Source organism: Lytechinus pictus, chromosome 14 (assembly GCF_037042905.1).
Source record: "Lytechinus pictus isolate F3 Inbred chromosome 14, Lp3.0, whole genome shotgun sequence".
Taxonomy (NCBI): domain Eukaryota; kingdom Metazoa; phylum Echinodermata; class Echinoidea; order Temnopleuroida; family Toxopneustidae; genus Lytechinus; species Lytechinus pictus.
In genome coordinates, this window is record NC_087258.1 from 23,455,738 (window position 1) to 23,476,423 (window position 20,686).

The following is a 20,686-nucleotide window of genomic DNA, read 5'->3' on the forward strand; positions in this document are numbered from 1 at the left end:
AGAAACAATATCATTTGGACGTACATATTCTCCGTCTTCGCATTTGAAATAAAAGCCTGCTGCACTTTGTGTGTGAGGGACGGAGGGAGGGAGATGGAGCAAGGAATTAAGGAGGGGGGTAGAGGAGGAAGGGATTGAGATGAGGGAGGGCAGGGGAGGTGAGCAGGTGAGAAGGAGGGAGGATGGGGATGGAGGAAGAAGGGAGGGGTGGGAGATGAGAGGGAGGGAGGGGGATGGAGAGGGAGGGAGGGCAGTGAGGGAAGGCAAGAGGGGAGGGGTAGAGGATGGAGGGAGGAATTAAGAAGGGGAGACTAAAAGAAGGAGGAATTGAGATGAGGGAGGTGGGGGAGTGAAAAGGAGGGAGGGAGGGGAAGTAAGAAGGAGGGGGAGGGAGGGTAGATGATGGAGGAGGGAGGGGAGATGTGGGTAAGGGAGAGAGATGGAGGGATGGAGCAGGGGGGGGGCTCTAATTATAACATGATACCTATGTGCCGCACCAACTCAAAAATAGGGGGCTCTGGAACTAAATGTTGGTCTTAAGGCAAGAGGGGAGGGATAGAGGATGGAGGGAAGAGGAGGGAGGGAGAGGAATGGGAGACAAGGGAGGGGAGTGGTGGGAGGGAACTAATTAGGTCTATCTGTTTCTTATCACGTTTGTCATCTCGAGAGTCTCACCTAACTATCAATCCTCCAATTCACTGTCTTAATATGGTGTTAGAAATAAAATGAAAGTAACCTTAACCATGAGTACCGCATTTTCACAGACATACATTCCAGCAGATATTTATCCAGTATCATTATCACAAATTATTGGAATATCTTGCAGTATAAAACCATCTTTTTTTATATTCTATTATGAATTACAAGGTTGGTAGATCCTGTGGGAGCCCCAGATATCAACTTCGAATTTAAATGCAGTTTATTTGTAATCAACACATAATATTAATTTGAAACTGATAAACATATATTATAAAGATACATGTGCGTCTGATCTGCCAGAATCAATTACTAAATTGAGCAAAATATATTGGTCACTTTTGACCTATGGCTATAGTGACCTCCTATGCCAAGTAAATTGGTAATTCAGAAAATGGACATGAGAGCATGATGCCCTAGAACATCGTTGTAACATTGCATTCATATAACCAAATCTAAGTTTCTCAATACAAGTTTCTTCTACTCTATTCATTCTTTATTGTATTTTGTCTGGTATGTTGTCCTGCAGCAATTTATGTTCAGTCCCAACCATAGTAAATCATGTGATAGATATTTCGTCTTCACCTCGTGCCCTCGAATGAAACACGATCGGGTGATGAGTGCGAGAGAATGTAATAGGCTTACCCCATACCGTACAACATTGCCAAGTATGTAGATTAAAAAATACCATGAGACACCCACGAGAGATGTTTCAGCAGACTATAATGCCAAGAAATCCTTGAAAAGAAAGGATGGGAGGGAGAAATAGAGAAAGAGATAGACATAGAATAAAAAGAGATAGATATATATATTGTGTGTGAGAGAGAGAGAGAGGGGGGGGGGGGGAGTGGGGATGGGAAGGGGGGGGGGGTGGTCTGAATTGGATATGTACATGTATGGTTATAATATATAAAGGTTTGCCCTATACTTTTTGTGCATATATTCCATATAGATAGCTCACAGATACCTCACAAATTCCATTGATATTCCTTTCCTTGGTATAATTCTCAATTTCTTCAAAATACCTCTCATCCGTTTTTTAAATACAGAATATTCATATCATTCAGTTTCTTCATATTCAGTATATATGTGAATCCAATGGATGTTAGTTGTTGAGCATTGCAACTCTGATGTACCAATACAGAAATTAAATATCAATCATCTATTGTATTTTGCAGGACTGCCCTCTTACGCTCCAGTCGATCTACCCCCTCCACCATCCCCAGACCAAGCCTATGGGGGTAGGGACGACGCCCCTCTCCCTCCCCCTCCCCCGGAGCTGATGGGATCCAGCCCCCCGTCCAAGCCTTCTCCTACCATGCAGACGTACAACGAGCCCCACCCAGCAGTCCAACCAGGATACAGGCAACCATCTTACAGGTACAGTATATCTTTGAAAAATAATGATATGATTATTGAGCACCAGAACAATCATGCAATCAACTCTCGTTTTATAATGTTGTGCATTCCTTATTCATGAGCAGTAAAGCTGATGAAGATTTCAATCATGGATGGATGATAGCATCTTTTGTGAAGATCTGAACTGTACTGAATACATATCATAGACCTGTGTCAAGACCTTGTTAATGCACTCATGAAGATGCAAGGGTTTCGAGCACTTTGGTCTCGGACCTGTGGTTGTGCTTGGCTTGAATTAGTGTATTCATCCCCCAAAATAACTTTCTTTGAGTTAAAGCAAAGAGGCCAAACAAAATGACAGTACTAAACAGTGTAGTGTATGTGATGCTCTGAAATTGAGGCTTTTCTAGTTTTCCTCAGTAGTGGAGCGTTGTGGCCAAGTGGATTAGTCTTCGGACTTTGAAACAGAGGGTCATGGGTTCGAATCCCAGCCATGGCGTAATTTCCTTCGGCAAGAAATTTATCCACATCGTGCCGCACTCGACCCAGGTGAGGTGAATGGGTACCCGGTAGGATTTATTCCTTGAATGCTTTGGCGCCTATATGGCTGCTCAGCTACAGCCGGGGTAATAATATACCAAGTATATTTCAGCGCCTTGAGCACATAATCAATGTGGATTTGGCGCTTTAGAAATACTCTATATTATTATTATTATTATTTGAGTGAAAATTTTGGTCACTCTTTACTGTCATATACAGTACTTTGAATGTTAGGCCTATAATGATAGCCATTCCGTATCCAATCATCACCATTAATCTTTGTTAGTTTGTGTAAATCCCATGGAAACATTTAAATCTTGTCAAAGCTTGTCAATTTGTCATCATAATTAAAGGCGTAATATTCTCAAGACCCCACCCTTATGTACAGCATGTTGTGTAGGCATGGCACCTGTTCTTGATATCAAACGGATCCTGATCAAATTACAAACTAATCCATATCATCTTTCCCCTTCTGCTGTACAGAAGAAACTGCCAAAATTTTGATGAAAAGGAATTTAATTTGAGTCATACACGAAAATCACATTTGCGATGAGGATGGGTAATTGTACGCCTTGGGTGGTCTGTCTATGAGATTCAACTAACTTACATAAAAGGAGATGCTGATGTCGGACTACAAATTTTAATTAAATGATTAATCTAGATTAATGAGAGGATGATGATGACAACGATGGTGATAATGATATAAACAAAGATGACAATGACGATTATTTTGATGATAATGATTATGTTGATGATGATTGTGATGATGATGATAATGTTGATGATTATGTTGATGATGATGATGATGATGATTGTGATGGTGATGAAGATGATGATGATGATGGTGATGATGATGGTGGTGATGATGATGATGATGATGATGATGATGATGATGGTGGTGATGATGATTATGTTGATGATGGTGGTGGTGATGATGATGATGATTGTGATGGTGATGGAGATGATGACAAAGACTATGAGGACGAAGAAGATGATGTTGATGATATGGATAAGGATAATGATGATCATGATGATAACAGTGATATGATCATTGATTATATTGAATTTACTATAGGAAGCAACCAATAAGGTACGGTACTCAAGGGAATATTAACCCAACTTATCGAGGCAAGTCTCATTTGCAAAGGATTTTAGTCAAAAATACAAAATTGTCAAATATGGGATTTTTCCTAAAAATAGGATCATTAAAAATGTCCTTTTTGAAATAACTGTAGGCCAATTGTAATCATCCCAAGGGCCTTGCCATTGATTTTTCTCTTTTGAGAACACTCCAAACAATTTTCAAGTGGCAGTTTAGGTCTATAATTATCTTTTCACATCACACATCAATTATAATTCAATTTTCTCAACGACTAGATGCTGAATTAGACCGACCCGTTTGATTCCGAAAGTGGGTTTTGAAGATATCTTCCAGTATTACTCACATCCTGTCCCCGTAATATAGGACAGATATATACACTTGACAGTCGTAATAGACTCAGTTTGAAGCAAGTTCTCGGCCAGATAGTTCCTTGGTTGTAAACTTGTCCTGCCAAAGATACAGTATGTACACCATCCTGGATATAACCTGTACATGTATTTGCTTGGGAGGAACTCTGTAAAGTTTTATTAAAACCAGAGTGACTTTTTCTTTTACTTGGAAGGATTTTTGATAATATTTTTACACAAAGATGGAGAAGCTCATTTTTAGGTAAGTTGTCAATGCCTTGAAGTACTCCAAATTGGTGTAGTTAAACCTGGATTAACTTTATAGACCTCACTTTTATGTATTGCCAGTTGTCAATTAACTCAATCACCAATTAAAAAGTATTCCTATCTTGCTGCAAAAAGTTTAAATTAAGTTGTGAAATAGGAAGAATAGGAATATGTGAAAATATTATGAATTTTGATGAATTAATTGGTACATTATAATTGCCACGAATAAGGAAGAGATATGATGGAGCCCGACACTCCATTTAAGCATGGATTAAAATTCTAGTTTTGATTTTTAATTATCAGATTACCATCCATAGTTTCGGATCTATCGCCTACATGTACAAGCAATAGCTCAACATCATGCATATGCAGTTCAACATTTTGAGTTTTCGTTCAGCGACGTAAGGAGCAATCAAGAACAGAGTAAATCAGGGGCAGATCCAGGATTTTCCAAGGGGGGGGGGGGGCACATTTTCCCCGAGGAAAAATGTGACAAGCAAAAAAAAAAAGGTTTTTAACCCCAAAATAAGGACATTTCGTCCATGACAAAATTTGACCAGAAAAAAGGGGCGGGGGGCACACTTGTGTTTTAACAGCATTTTTACATTACAAATTTTAATTGTACCTCTCAAAGGGGGGGGGGGGGGGGCACATGCCTGCATCCGCCAGTGGAGTAAATGCATTGAAAATGCCCATCAAATGACAAATAACAGCTAGGAGGTCTTTGTCAAAAATTGGTTTATTGGAACAGCAGTTTAATATGTATTAAGTATTAAAGCTGAAGAAAAATTGCAAAAATGTTGTTTGTCCAGAATCCAGGACTAAACTTCTGTTTTGATTCACCAATTTCGACAGACTTGGTATTTGTCGTTCTTAGTCATACAGGCATTTGACAATACATTTTCTCTGCTGTTGTATCTTCTGTACGTCGCTGAGTGAAAACTTCCTACTATCAGCCAATACAGATCAAAGTTTAAAATTTGTATTGATCCGAAACCCTTTTGCGACGAGATCCATAAGTTTAGGGGTTCTTTATAGGCCTTTGGTAGGAATAGGATGATACTGGTAGCCAAGCATTTTGATGAATTGGTTTTTTGATCCATTGCTCTTTCTCCACGTACAGTGTATTTGTGAAGCAGGAATCATTTGACATGAATGAAAGAAAGATTTTTTTGTCGGTGGAGAGCTGTAGGTTTCTAATTTTGGAACAGCTTCTTAGCTTTGGTCTCTTAAATTTTGATTTTCTGTAGATATGTTTTTATTTAGTCGTTTCAGAAGTTATAATTCCTATTCCTTGCTAATACTTCTTTTTTTCTTGCTTTTGTAAAAAATTAATTGTGGGGTGGATTCACATAAAGATACTATAGGAAAATTGGAAACAATGTAGTTCAGCGAGTTTGATAGTCAAATGCATGACAAGAAGCCATTTAATATATGAAGTGATCATTGACTGATCGCAATAGAAAGTCTCTGAATTGGTTTTGAAAAGCTTTTAGTCGTAATAAAGTAATAAATCAATTGTTCAAGTGCATGAGGAACTTCCGTGCAAGTGATGTGATCGTTACCTCAAGTGTCATTTAATGAGCAAAATCCTTTGAAAGTTAGGAGAGTTGATTCTTATAGTGGTTGGTATGATTTGATATAATATGTCACTGTCATAATGTAAAATTGATAGCATACACTATTAATTCTAAGTTTCATCAAATAATCTGAGGAAGTGAGGAGTAATTCCTTTTTAATGATAAAGAAAAAAAAAATAAAAAAGTGAACATTTTAACTTTGGAATAGAGCATAATGATGGATGCATCCATTAAAAATCAATGTTAAATTAAAAAAACCATTTAAGTTTTTTTTTTTATAACATGATTTTGTTGTGTGTGTATGCCATACTTTGACAAACATTTTATAAACAAAGCGTAATTTCCTGTAAAAGAGCAAAATGAAAAATGTACATCTAGACACCAGTGCATACCAGCCATACATAGTAGCATGATCAGTGTTTTCCTTTGAAAGTTTGCCTGGAAGGAGAAAATATTTTCAAGCAATCAATTTTTAAATGTACAATGTATAAGTGCATTATAAAGAACTTAATTTTTTCAATATGTCACTTGCTACCTTTTGTCAAATTCGATGCTGTCTGTGATTCAAAGGATGTGTAATCTCCATCTTGAATTCCTTCATTCCTGCGGAGCTGTAGGAGGACCCTGGTAGTTGTTAATCTCTGGCAGAAGCATTTTCTTAAAGAACAAGTTAATAAATCTTTATAAATCATGCTCCTTTTACTTGTCACTTTCAGCAATAATGTGCTGGGTCCCTTAACATGATGATTGCTAAGCTTTGTGTTATAGGCCCAGGACATTTATACTGCTACCCCATAGTAATGAGCCTAGACTGCTGTGTATACAATAGGCGCGATAGCTCAGTCGGTAGAGCGGGGGTTTCGGATTCCGGTAACCTGGGTTCGATTCCCAAGTGGTGCGCTAATGCCCTTTGGTAAGGCATTTATCCTCATTACTAGGTCCCTCGGAGAGGACCTTAAGCCGTTGGTCCCCTGGTTGCTTGCTCGCAGGCATTCGTGCTTTCTTAGCAGTCAGGTAAAAAACCTCGGTATTACTATTCACAAAATATATATACAATGTATTACATTTTTTTGTGAATGTCTTTTCTTTATAAAATGAAAGAAAATGATAGTATAGATCTTCCCATTTTTCTGTTAAGTATACTAATATGCCGTCTATTATTCTAATGATGTGCTATCTGCTCCATCTTGAATTCTTTCATTCCTCCGGAGCTGGAGGAGGACCCAGGGTAGTCGTTGATCTCTGGCTGTAATCTACTCTGTCATTGCTGCTTGAGAAGTCAGAGTGTCAAACCTTAATTCTGAGTTGATTAATTGTTCCTGTGTGAGTTCCTATACATCCTGGCATAGAACATTGAACTTGTGCAGTACTGCCATTAGATTTTATGTGAGAGCTAAGTTTGTCAGACTATAAAAAAAAAGAGTAAAAGTGTAACAGTGACGTTAAGCTTTCTCCATAATGGTATTTTCTTCAAATAGAATTTGATTTTGAAACATTTTTGCATCGAGACAATAAACATCTACAAATATATGCAATGATTAATAGACTCGAAACAAAATTATTATAAACAGTGAATTTTCACTATATTCTATAGACTGAGACACAAAATTATTTTTAAAAAGTGAAAAATGTCTTTTCAAAGGTCAATGTTTTATTGTTTTATTATAAACGTTCTTGTTGTACATTCAATCCTCAAACTTTCATTGATCTGTTTCTTTGATTTTTTCTCTTTTATATGAATTCAACTGATTTTTAAGGGTTTCATTCTCTAGTTTGATTTTATTCAGGCAACCTTGATGCAGCCAGGCAGTCCCACCCATGAGCCTACCCCAGCATTGAAACTATCCCATCTTGTTCCTAATCATGAGCCCGTTTTGTTCTTAATTTTACTCTTACAAGTAACAACTTTATGCAGCCAGCCAGTCCTACCCCAGCAGCAAAGCCATCCTACCACTTTCCTCATCAGCATCATTTCAATGTGTTCAATTCTTTGTGTTTCCTTTTTGTGCAATCTGCGGCAGCCAGCCACTCCTACCCCAGGGCCAACTCCAGCAGCGAAGCCATTCTACCATGTACCTCTTCATCAGCCTTATTATAATGCGTTTAATTCTCTGTGCTTCTTTTTCTTGCAATCTGCAGGCAGCCAGCCGCTCCTACCCCTGGGCCAACACCAACACCAGCAGCGAAGCCCTTCCATGTTTCTCATCATCAGCATTTCTTATAATTCGTTGAATTCTCTGTTCTTCTTTTCCATGCTATCTGCAGGCAGCCAGCCACTCCTACCCCAGGGCCAACTCCAGCAGCGAAGCCTTCCTACCATGTACCTCTTCATCAGCATTATTATAATGCGTTGAATTCTCTGTGCTTCTTTTTCTTGCAATCTGCAGGCAGCCAGCCGCTCCTACCCCTGGGCCTACCCCAGCAGCGAAGCCATCCTACCATGTTCCACAGCCTACCGACCAGCCTATCAGCGCACCGGCCAAGTCCGGCGCTGAGGCGGAGATCGATGCCCTTACGAACCTCCTGGTGGCCAACATGGGGACGTCTGTGGAACCTAAGGGAGAGTTCTTTGGTAAGACTGAATGCTCTATAGAGCCGCCCCAAGATCTGTCACAAACAATGTTCAAGATTATTTAGAAAGGGTGGCACCGAGGTCAAAGTGAAATCTGCAAAGACCACATCAAACTATTACCATAGTGTACTTTGTTCTGTGAATGGTTCGCACAATTTTGTTGGAAGTGTCATATTGTGTATGCAAAGAGTACTCCCCTTGGGGGATTCCCCTCCCTCCTGCGTGAAGCGCGGAAGCTCTGACATTTAATGTCATTGTTACTTGCCTCCTTTAACCTCATTCTGTTCTTCCTAAGGGTTCTTTACTTTTCTTTTTCACTATCTCACCTTTGTTTGCCTTGGGGTTGGGTTCAACCAGATAAAGCTTGAATCATTACGGGTTTATCTCTAAACTGATTTTCGTGGCGGAAAACGGATGGGGACGGGGTAGTGTAGCTTGTAATTGAAATCTTACAATCACTCATATGCTCAATGTTATTAAGATATTGCTGTGATTTACATACCAGTTAAATATCTTTGGTAAAGATAGCTCTTATATTGAAATGAGGCCGACAAAGAGACTCCAGGGCCCCGTCTTACAAAGAGTTGCGATTGATTCGATCAATCACAACTATGGACGGCCAGTAACGTCAACATCTAGAAATGCATGTCTGTTCAAAATATTTCCTAACTATGATTTCATTCATTCATTGTTTTCATGAAAATTCACTGTGCTTCTCTTTGTTTACAAAAGACATTTTGCGAATTCCCTATAGAAAAAATTATGACACTGATGGATTTCCATAGAGTTACGATTAATTGGATCAATCGTAACTCTTTGTAAGATGGGGCCCAAATATCAGATATAATTTATTTTAATTGCTTTGTTTGTTCAATCACTTGTGATCGTCTATGGAATAAACTCGAAAGAAGACTACTTCTGCCATTATTTTGTGGATATGCCGGCGCTTGGCTGTGCTGTGGTGTCTGCCAGCGAAGTTCCTCGCACTGCGTGAGCCTGCGCGGCAAACAGACTGGGGGTGTGACGATGTCCGGCCTTGATCTTTGTGACTTTTGCTAGCTACCTCTTTCAATGTTGTGGAGCCGAGTGAGTCCTCGCTATCAGTTGCGGATTTGTTATTTTAAAGGTTTATATTTCAAAGATCATATTTAATGATCTCTTTCTGAAATAATCTTGGAAGATATGCATGCAGGGCGCTATACACCACTAATTGGTTTGAATTTTAGAGGGGAGTTCTGGCCAGTTATTGGGCATGGCGGCAAATTGCTGATGGCTGATGGGTAATGTGATCCCTTTTTGTGATACAAGGAAAAGGTTTCATACACACCAATTCAAAAAAATAAATAATTGATTTCATACCTCTCCTCCTCCCTTGATGTTCTACATGTATCTCCCCACCCCCCTCCCCCAAAAAAAGTTTAAAGGAACATTCGAGAATCAGAATTTGATTGGTTGAGTATAGTATGATGCATGGGAAGCCTTGCAGCCAAACCTACTTCATTTTCATATGCTGTTCTTGATAATTGACAAAGTTTGGCTAACAAATTAATCTGGGGATAAAGATGTGCAAGACATGTTATAAATTTTGTTAACCTGCACCTTGTAACAATTGTAAAGGAGAAGTTAGGAAGGTCTTCGGATTCCGAGCAATGCTCTTTAGGGCGCACACGGGGCTTGCATTGGGGTTATTTATTGTCTAAATTGTATTTCTAGTTTCTATTATTATCACATCTCTCTGTTTCTGTCTGTCTGTCTGTCTGTCTGTCTCTTTCTATATCTATCGAACTATCTATCTGTCTATCTCGTTGTCTGTCTCTCTATCTCATCTTCTATGAGTTAATGATTATATCCTGGGATTGCGCTTATCTTTGGCCATTGATAATCCCTCAAATTTTCCTATGTTTGCTTTCTTTGATTGTTATTCTTTTGATATATTTTTGATATTCAAGTTTTGTTTATTTCATTAACCAACTTCAATCAATTCCTGTTTATGTTTATCATGTTTTTTGTATTGTTGAAATATTTATTATTACATGTAGGTACAGGGGAAAAATTAAACAGGCGATTTCACCTCTGAAATGCTTAAAAGAGCCCTGGAAAAATCTCAATTCAATGCGATGCCAAAACTTATCCAAAGTTGCAGATTTATGCAGTAGGTCGTAAAAAGTAGCCCCCCAAAATATAAAAGTTTTTTTTAATTGCCTGACCAGGTATCTGTGCACGTTGCGGCACAAACGTCGAGGGCGAGAACAACGGTTGCACCGCCATGGAACAGGTGTACCACGTCGACTGCTTCACGTGTGAGAACAACTGCGGTATCAAGCTGCGCGGGCAACCCTTCTACGCCTTGGAAGGCAAGGCCTTCTGCGAGCACTGTTATTTCAACACGCTGGAAAGATGTTCAACCTGCTCAAAACACATCACGGACAGAGTAAGAGCCTCATCGTCACTAGTCCAGATTGGACGTTGATCTTTGGAAGCTCTTTTTCCTAAAAGTAACATAGAGGGCTTCCTGACTTCCAATCCCCGTGCCAACCTCCTCATCTGATGCGATTGGGAGATAGGGGGTTGGCACTGGGTTAGGGATTGTTAGTCAGGAGGCCCTCTATGTTCTAGAAAAGACAGCTTCCAAACATCAACGTCCAATCAGGACTAAATCATCACTAATGGCGTTCATTCTGATTCAGAATCCCATTTATTGCCGTTGCAATGTTGATTCTATGCTCATTGCCTCCCGGAAGCTAATTCGATTATGGATATGTAGTCCCTGTTTCATAAAACTAAGTTGTATAAATTACAAAAATTATGATAACTTGTTCAAGGAATTAAAGTTCACATCACTGAGAGAGTGAGAAACTAATCACCATTATTAGAGGTAATCCACATTTACACAATTTTTTGCCATCTTTATCTTCATGAAATGCCCAAATCATGATCATTTCGGAGTATAAAACCCTTTTCACTAGAGGGAAATTCTGTAAAATAATCAACCTTTTTGTACATCCGACCCCCATTTTTCTCAAGTTTTACTTCACTTTAGAAACTGACCAAGTCACGATCATTTTAGAGAATTACATACTGTCAAAAGAACCAGAAATCAGAGACAGAAAATCTCATGAAGGTCTCACATACATGGGATCAGACATACATATTTTATGGAATTGCCCTAGAACTAAATTTAAGGCTTTAGTGGTAAGAGCAAATTTACAATAATTGTAAATCTTTGTTAAATTGGATCTAAGTGTCGGAGTGTGGGAAGCTAATTGAACTTCCATTAGCGATACCAAACTTGAAATCTCCCATTGCTGGATTAATTTGACTATTTTAATCAAGTTCATTTTCATTTTAATCTTTTTCACCTTTCAAACCATTTTTTTTCCACAGATTTTGCGAGCCACCGGTAAGCCGTATCACCCCGATTGCTTTACGTGTGTTGTGTGTGGCAAGAGCTTGGATGGGGTCCCTTTTACTGTTGATGCTACCAACCAAATTCACTGCATAGAGGACTTTCACAGGTAAAAGATACCATTATTTACCAGTCTCTTCTTAGCAATTCCATAAAATAATCAGTCCTTTGTACCCATACACCCCCCCCCCCTCTTTTCTATTTTTACTTCACTTTGTGAAGTGCTAAATCTGTGATTATTTGAGATCATAAAATTTTTTCAAAAGAGCTAGACAATAGGAAAATCACTTTAGGAAGGACCCATACATTGTATATAGGGGTTCAAACCATTGATATAAAAAAAAGTGGATAGAGCAACAACACTCTCACTCATTTGAGGCCACTAGATACACTTAAAAGTACTCCAAAAGATGAAGCATTCACAAAGTTCCACACTTTTTTATCTTGGGTTGTGTTTTTTCTGTATATTGGTATGGCCCCATATACTGTTAATTGTGTCATGGAGTACATTCCTATTGCTTCAAGGTCGTGCATGCAGCGTCATGCAATGAGCTCTATCCATTTTTTTTTATATCAATGGTTCAAATGTAGATCCTTTATGGAACTGCCCTGCTGTGTTTTTATGGTTGCCATTCCTTTATATCAATATTTGGATAATTTGAAGACAAAAACAATGAAGAAAACATAACATTTTCATAAATGGGCCATGTTTCAAGGTTAACGTACCCACCCCTGGCCTGAAAATTATACACAGAGCCATTTGTACAGTTCTTTGGATATCAAGTAAATTGGAACTGAAACTTTAATATTGGCAATTTTTCAACCTGTGGCTTGGTTGCACTGGCTCATGCAATTCATCCAAAAGCGTCATCATGTAAATTTTTTTAATGATTTCAATGTATTTTCACCTCCTAAAACAGTCTTAATTTTTTTTAAACACCACCAAAAAAATATATATTTTACCCTTCTTTTCTATAGAAATTGACTGGATATTATAATTGCACATGGAAACAAACTCTCTTTATTATTAAGTTCTTTGTTTTAATAAATAATGCATCTTAACATATATTGCCATTTTATACTGATTTTTTTTTGTATATTTGTAAACCCCGACTAGTGAGAGGAGCTTCATAACAAACTATTTTTTTTTAGTCATCCTCAGGCACTAGTCGGTGGTAATTTCTTCCTCTTGTACATATTCTTGTTGTCTTTTGCCTGGAAATGAAATAAATAAATAGACCAAGGCTTCTAGATTATTCTAATATCTGGCCGTATCAGTTATGAAGATAGACTCCTGTCAGGGATAAAATTTACTCAAAAAAGCCCTGAAAAATGATACAAGAAACCCCAGAAAATCCCCATTTACTGCAATGTTTAAAGTGTATTCAATGTTGCAGATATAGGCAGTAGGTTATGACAGGTAGCCCACGAAAATGAAAGTTTAATTTCTGGCCCCCTTTCCTCAAATAGCCAGGTTAAGGAGGTCACACTGTACTTATAGTTCTACAGGGAATAATTCTGCTTTCCAAATTTGAATAGCATTTTTGGTCATAAGAGAAAAGCTCTCAACTGAGCAATGTACAGGACATGTAAAAATATGCGATACAAAAGACTTTATGCATAGCAGTCTTTCAAATATGAGGAGCAATTTGCGATGCGATACCAGGAAAATTATTCCCTGTTCTACTTATTAGTGTTTCTAGAGATGCTACTGTTTGTATTGCTAATACAAGTCTTTAACCTCAATTTTTTTTTGAAACAGGAAATTTGCTCCTCGTTGCTCGGTGTGCCTTAATCCCATCATGCCTGAGGACGGGCAGGAGGAGACGGTTCGTATCGTAGCCATGGATCGCAGCTTCCACGTCCACTGTTACAAGTGTGAGGTTAGTATCAATGTACAACGCCTACTCAGTTTGTTGTATGTGAGCCTATATGAAAGATGATGAAGTTGTGTCTGTGCAAGAATGCCCTTAATACCACACTTTCGCAAAAAACACCATTAGCATAAGTGCGTTGCATAAGGGCATTTCCGCAGCGATGCGGTGCAGGAAATTTGTTTTGCATAGGGCGTTTTTGCACCGACACAATTAATTCTGCGACATTTGTACCATCGCTCATGTACATGTATCCTCCATAATGTGCCATTGCATGGCCACAAACAGCAGTGACAATTGCTGCCTAATCAGTTTCTACTTGAGAACTTAGGCTGTGTTCAAAATTACTTGTTTTGTTTCTTTTGTGACATCTCCATGAGCTTCCAAGTAAACTTAGGCAGCAAGTCACATGCAGTCAAGGATCCATTTTGTTTTTTTCTTCATGATTACATCCGTCTTGCATAAGGTTGACATTCGATATATCAAATAATCGCCCAAGAAGAGATTCCCATGGAACCAAGAGAATGGGCATAGGATTAGTTGACTGTATGATTATTTCTGCAAGTTTGATAAATCCAACCTATTTGATTGTTTTGACAGGATTGTGGAGTGTTGCTTTCATCTGAAGCCGATGGAAGGGGCTGCTATCCTTTAGATGACCATATCCTCTGCAGAGAATGCAATGGGAAGCGTGTCCAATCGCTCTAAGCATCGTAACCATCTTAAGGAGGCGTGTCCAATCACTGTAAACATACTAGCTGTCTGAAGGAGGCGTGTCCAATTACTCTAAGCATACTAGCCATCTGAAGGAGGCGTGTCCAGTTACTCTAAGAATATTTACCAGTCCAAAGGAGGTGTTACTAATCACTCAAGAATATTTAATACAACAAATGGAGCAGGTCCGGTCAAGCTAAGAATAGCCACTGACCCAAAAGATATTTGTCTGGTCACTCTAAGCATAGTAGCCATCCTGGAGAGGCATGTCCAATTGCTCTTACCAACCCAACAAGGGGGTACATGTATGTAGTCGGTCTTAGGTATTTGCTTGCCACGGACATAACCCCTCCTGCGCCACATTAACATAAGGTTTCATCCATCAGAGGGGTTAATTGCATGGACTATACTTGTTCAGTCGACCGATAACCTTGGAACCAACCCACGTGAAAGTTCCCGTAAGTTTGACAAGTACATGTACCTACTATTCAGCGGGTATTTTCTTATGGGGATATCATGCGTTGTTTGCTTTCAGTCTACCAAAATTACCTAGTACTTTCTGATCGGGGTAGGTAGGGCAAATTTTCCGATCAGAAAATACCTTGAACTGACAAATATTGAGGCGGTCTGAAACCACCTTAAGAGCAGTAATCGTCCAACCTTGGCCTGTCAAGACACCCAGCATAATTACTTAACAATAGGAGACGTGCCCAGTCTCTTTGACAAGTACTCATGAAAAAGAATGCATTTCAAGACACTGGGAGCATATGTACTCATGAAGAGAGGCATGTTAATTCACGGTAAGCACAGTAATTTTCCAAAAGCAGAAGCGCTCTATAAATTCTTAACTTACATACCAAACTACAGGAGATATTATGTCCAGTCCATTTCTTCAATGTTATAACCCTTAGTTAATGTGTTCAGTCATTATGTCCCTAGGTACAAACTTAGAAGATACAATGCTTGAACCATTAAAAACTAGCTAAGTCAAATACCCAAAGCATTGCCAATTTAAAGAAGTAAGTTACTGCCAAGAAGTTTTACCTCTACAAATATAAATAATAACATACGAGTTGCTCAGATAAGTCTCAATTCTATCTCAATTGCACGGCACATGGGAAACATGAGCACCATTTTTCAAATGGTAGCGATGGTGCCGTCAATTAAAATATGTACTGCAGGTTAAGTTCAAATGCCATGAAACTTGTGCATAATGATTAAAATGTATTTTCTAAATGATGTGATACTATTTCCACGTCACAAAATCAAAAGCATTAGTTTGTTGTCAATCGTCATAATGCTGCCACACAAAGTTGCACAATGCAGGCGACATTGCCAGTGTGTGTTTATTAACCTTGATATTTATTGCTTTATTGATAGATGCTCGAAAGTAAGCAAGTGTTAATATGTCATTTGCCTCACAAAGGGATTTATTTGAATCATGATAATGATATTCCCTTTTTTATGGCACTTAGTAAACATTGAAAAACATGTAAGAACATCTTTAATTTAGGCCACAAAGTTCTAGCATAACCAAACGCCGTCAAATAATGGAATCTATTATGGTAAAATCGCTGACACAGATATGCGTAGGTGGGTATATGTGTTATTATTACTTAAAAAAAAAAAAGATCTGCCTACTTTACAAACTACAGATGTACCAGTCTTATTTTGCTTTACTTCCTCAGCTGTTACTCATTTTCTGCTTGAAAAATGATTTGGCACACATTTTTTTTCCTGTTTAAGCATACATGTACATGTACAAACACGTTTGTATCTCACTGTACAAATCTGTTGGAATCTGTTTTGATATATTTACCATAATTAAAATACATACATGTATGTTTGAAAGGTATCTGAATTTTGTTGACAGGCACCAGCAATAATTCAAAAGATACATATTTTGACAAATTTGCTCTCTCATTGAGGAAAATTTTAAGTAACTTTATAAAGCAACAAATATAATAGGGATGTATTGAAGAGTCAGGTATATTAAAGGATCCTGGAAAATGGTGGACAAAATAAATTGGACTTGCCCATAGATTGTTATGTGAGAAATTAATAATTATTCCTTATTTTTGAGGTGGTACTAGATTTAATGTGGAAGGAATGGGTACTAAATTATGCATTATAGTACTGCATTTAAATCTAAAATAATTGTCTCTTATAATATATACAGGTTTATTTATTTCTTATCTAATTCATATTCAACATTTGAATTGAATAAATAAAGGGCTTCATAATATAAATTCTAGGTAGAGGATAGCATATATTGATTATAATAATTTATTAAGTGATATGGCTGCCATATTTTTATGCTTGTCGATGTTTCTTGAGATGATAAGTTTGTGAATTGGAGGAATAAGAAATATAAGGTTCTTCATACCATAAACTATATCATATATGAAATCAACTCGAAAAATAGAATTTATCCAATTGTGTAAATTGATTCAAAGGTTACAGGTACTTTATGATTATATTTTGTTCTTATTACCCCCTCCCCCATTTTTTCTTATTTTGATTTTTTGGATTGAATTATTTTTCAAATCAGCATGACTTTTCGTGGTATTAGGAATGATAACTGTATATTTTCCCCTTAATTCTATATTCTATTATGTGCTTCCATGCCTCTGTGAATACTGTATATTCTTCAGCTGAATTTTCACTGAGGTTTTATTTTTGCGAGTCGACCATCGCAACAATTTTGAATTTTTAAAGCGATTGATTAATCAAACCATGAATAAAGCTTATTACAAACACTGAGGATATCAGGTCCCAGTCTTACATAGAGTTACGATTGATTCAATCATCTCAAGTGGAAAGTGGAAATCCATCAATATCATAATTTTTTTCTCTCGGAAATTTGCTCATTGTCCTTTGAAAACATACAGAAGCATACAGAACTGTCAAGAAAACAGTGAATATATGAATTATGGTCATTCATAAAAAAATATTTTGAACAAACATGTTTTTAAGATGTTGACGTGGCTGGCTTTCCATAGTTGCGATTGATCAGATCAATCACAACTCTCTGTAAGATGGGTTCCTGATTGGTAATATAATCGTGATATTAGCTGTATGTATACATGTAAGTATTTGGTTGTATACATATATTCTAAAAGTTATGTATTTGACAATGCAATTGTATATTAGTATTTATTTAGTCCAGGGGTCCTGAAGCACAGAGCTTAGCAATGATCGTAGCACACATTTTTGCTATTGATTGCATTGACCACAATTTACAATTGATGATAAGAATCTGTTTTATGATCAATCACAACGTTTTGTGCTACAGGATCCTGTTGTTGCATTGACTATTATTTAACCCATTGAATACATGTATGATGAGAGGGTCTGTGGGTCAACTGGTTCCCCAACTTTCTCGATCTGTTGGTTTCTTTGAACAGAATCTGTCAAAAGGCCTTGAAATTCATGATTTTAATGTTAGATGATAATAATAATCCGCTTTTATACAGTGCTTAATACATCAAAACGACGTGTCTAAGCGCTTACAGATATATTATTACCCCGGTCATCGGATTCAATCAGTCATTCCCGCACATAATGTGTGCACATCTTCCACTCTCTGGAGAGTATTCCAGTCAGTCGCCGGTGAGGCGCACACATACTGGACAAGCGCTACAATGACTCTCACATCCTACCGGGTACCCATTTAGCACCTGGGTCGAGAGTGGCAAACTGTGGATTAACGCCTTGCCAAAGGACGCCAGATGGTGGTGGGATTCGAACACACGACCCTCTGTTTACAAGGCGAGAGTCAGAACCACTACCCCACGGCTCCTCCACACTATGATTCCCATTACTTGTAAAGCATCTTTTTCTTTTGGCTGATAAAGTAGGTTATCATATTAACAGGATTACAATAACTAACAAACTTTTAGAATAACAATATTTATCAATTTTCATACTCAATTTGCCATATTGGACGTGGAGAATTTAATGCCATCTCCTAATTTTCTCCCTCGTACAGTTAACCATTAATTGAAAAAAAAATGACAAAACAAATCATTATGCTTCATCTACATTGGCATTTTGATGTTCTTTTTTCAATTCTACACGTATCATGTCTTCTCTAAGATGTAGTTATTATTTTTTCTTCAAATGATGTACCAATGTAATGTATATTTCAGAGATATTTTTATTTCTATGATCATCCATAATTTCTTATTTAGTGTATACTCTTTGTCATGTGCATCATACATGGGTAAAGTAATACTGTATTCTTAAGGCCACCGCACACCTTACGACTGTTCGCGATCCGATTTTGGAACATATCGCATTTTGCTTATTTTCTGAAAATGTGAATGGGACATATCATTTTATTTGAGGTTGAAATCAATTGAAAGAATACTAATATAACCATTTTGAAAGATTGCAAGCTTTTATTTTTGAGTAAAGGCCAAATTAGTTTCAAATCGTATTCAATCGTACGACTGCTATCACGTCATTACGACTAGATATTGAATTCGCTTTTATTCTAAGGAGGATAATAGCATAGTCACAGATTTGAACATAGGTATTCGTACGATGATTTAGAACATTACACAGTAAGATATTCCAAGTCTCAATATTAGCATCAAATTCTACTACATTTCATTCTGAAATCGAGTCGCCGACCAGTCGTAAAGTGTGCGGTCGCCTTAATACGATACTTTTCAAAACATCACACACATCTGCCATTAAGTGTAAAAATAAACATAACTCATTTCAGAAGTTATACAGAGTGAACTGAAGAAAAAAAAAGTAGATCCAATTTTCAAACCTTTATACAAGAAAGCATTAAATCAGTTAACAAAAAAAGTATTACTTGAAAGTATGAAATATCATTTGAATAATACATTGATGATGTACCTTAGGCCATGGATCACTTTAATAACACCTATTCAAAATCGGGGGTGGTTTTCTTCGAGTGATATGATCTCTATTGTCTCTGATTTAATATTGTCATAGAAAATATGAAAGTCGAGTTTCCTTTTTTTTGTACAGTATACAGCCAGTATTTGTTTGTTCTTTAATCATAAGCAAGCAATTACATTATATTTTACCTTACCTGTAAACGTACTTGTCGGACCACTGCTATACTTGCAGAAATGGTCACGATGTATTATACTACGAGACAGCAATACAAAATATCTACATGTTGATTTGTTTTTCTCTTCTAAATGTACATGCACATGTATCACTCAATAACAATAAAGTAGCCTTTTATGACAATATAGTCTAATGTTACATTAGAGTGTAGAGTGCGAAGTTGTTTTTGATATTATAGTGAGCGTTTTGTTTCTATTCATTTCATTTTTTGTTCAATATCTTGTTTATGACTAAAATGAATTGCTCGACTTGTATCGCCGTTTCTTTATGCTTGGATGTATCTCACATTAAAGATGATTTTATATTTAAGATATTGCTTTGTCATTAAAAGCATTTTTCAATTACTTTCTACATCTGCAGTATGTGGTTTGTGGATTGGGTGAATATTTCACATGATAGTTTGATGTCTAAAAGTGAGTGAGAGATAGAGAGAGAGAGAGAAAGAGAGGGAGAGATGGATGCATAGCAACAGATGTAAAGATATAGAGATAGACATTAGAAAGTAAGAGCAAGAGAGAGAAAGAGTGAGAGAAACAGACAGACAGAAAAGCAGAGAGAGATTGACGTATAGAGACAGAAAGAGAGGTGGACACAGGAAGAGATCGGACAGACAAAGGTTGATGAAAAGAGACCCCCCAAAAAAAGATGAATACATACATGTACAGAAATACAGTGGAGCTAAAAAGTTAGTGAACCCCACTAGAAAATCAACATATTTAAAAGTGTTTAATTGAGGTCAGGTGATAGAATATTACATTCAATAAAGTTTGTTTCTCTGGGCTTGCCGGACATTGTAGCATTGTTGTTTACGTTCAACACTCGCCATGAAGGAGTGCATTTTCTGGTGGGGTTCACTAACTTTTTACCACCACTGTAGAGAGAAAGAGAAACACACAGGGTCACATGACCCTATTTACAACTGGAAGACAAAATATTGGAGCCAATCCATTTTCAATTTGTTTTTTTACAGATATATATGGGCAATTCCAATAAATGATCAACCTTTTTGTATGTCTGACCCCCATTTTTCTCAAGTCTTGCTTCACTGCATAAACTGACCAAGTCATGGTCCTTTGAGTGCATTACAGACTGTCAAAAGAACAAGAAATCAGAGACA

The 20,686-nt window shown here is 37.4% G+C and overlaps 1 protein-coding gene across 1 annotated transcript; it reads left to right on the forward strand.

The window, feature by feature from the left end:
• Positions 1-284: 284 nt before the first annotated feature.
• Positions 285-19,882, forward strand: LOC129276915 (lipoma-preferred partner homolog). The gene is made up of 8 exons (XM_064109166.1): positions 285-341; positions 1,226-1,364; positions 1,875-2,076; positions 8,279-8,463; positions 10,674-10,894; positions 11,848-11,978; positions 13,632-13,752; positions 14,344-19,882. The coding sequence occupies exons 1-8, from the start codon at positions 285-287 to the stop codon at positions 14,449-14,451; spliced, it is 1,164 nt and encodes a 387-aa protein (XP_063965236.1). The 3' UTR covers positions 14,452-19,882.
• The last annotated feature ends 804 nt before the right edge of the window (positions 19,883-20,686 follow it).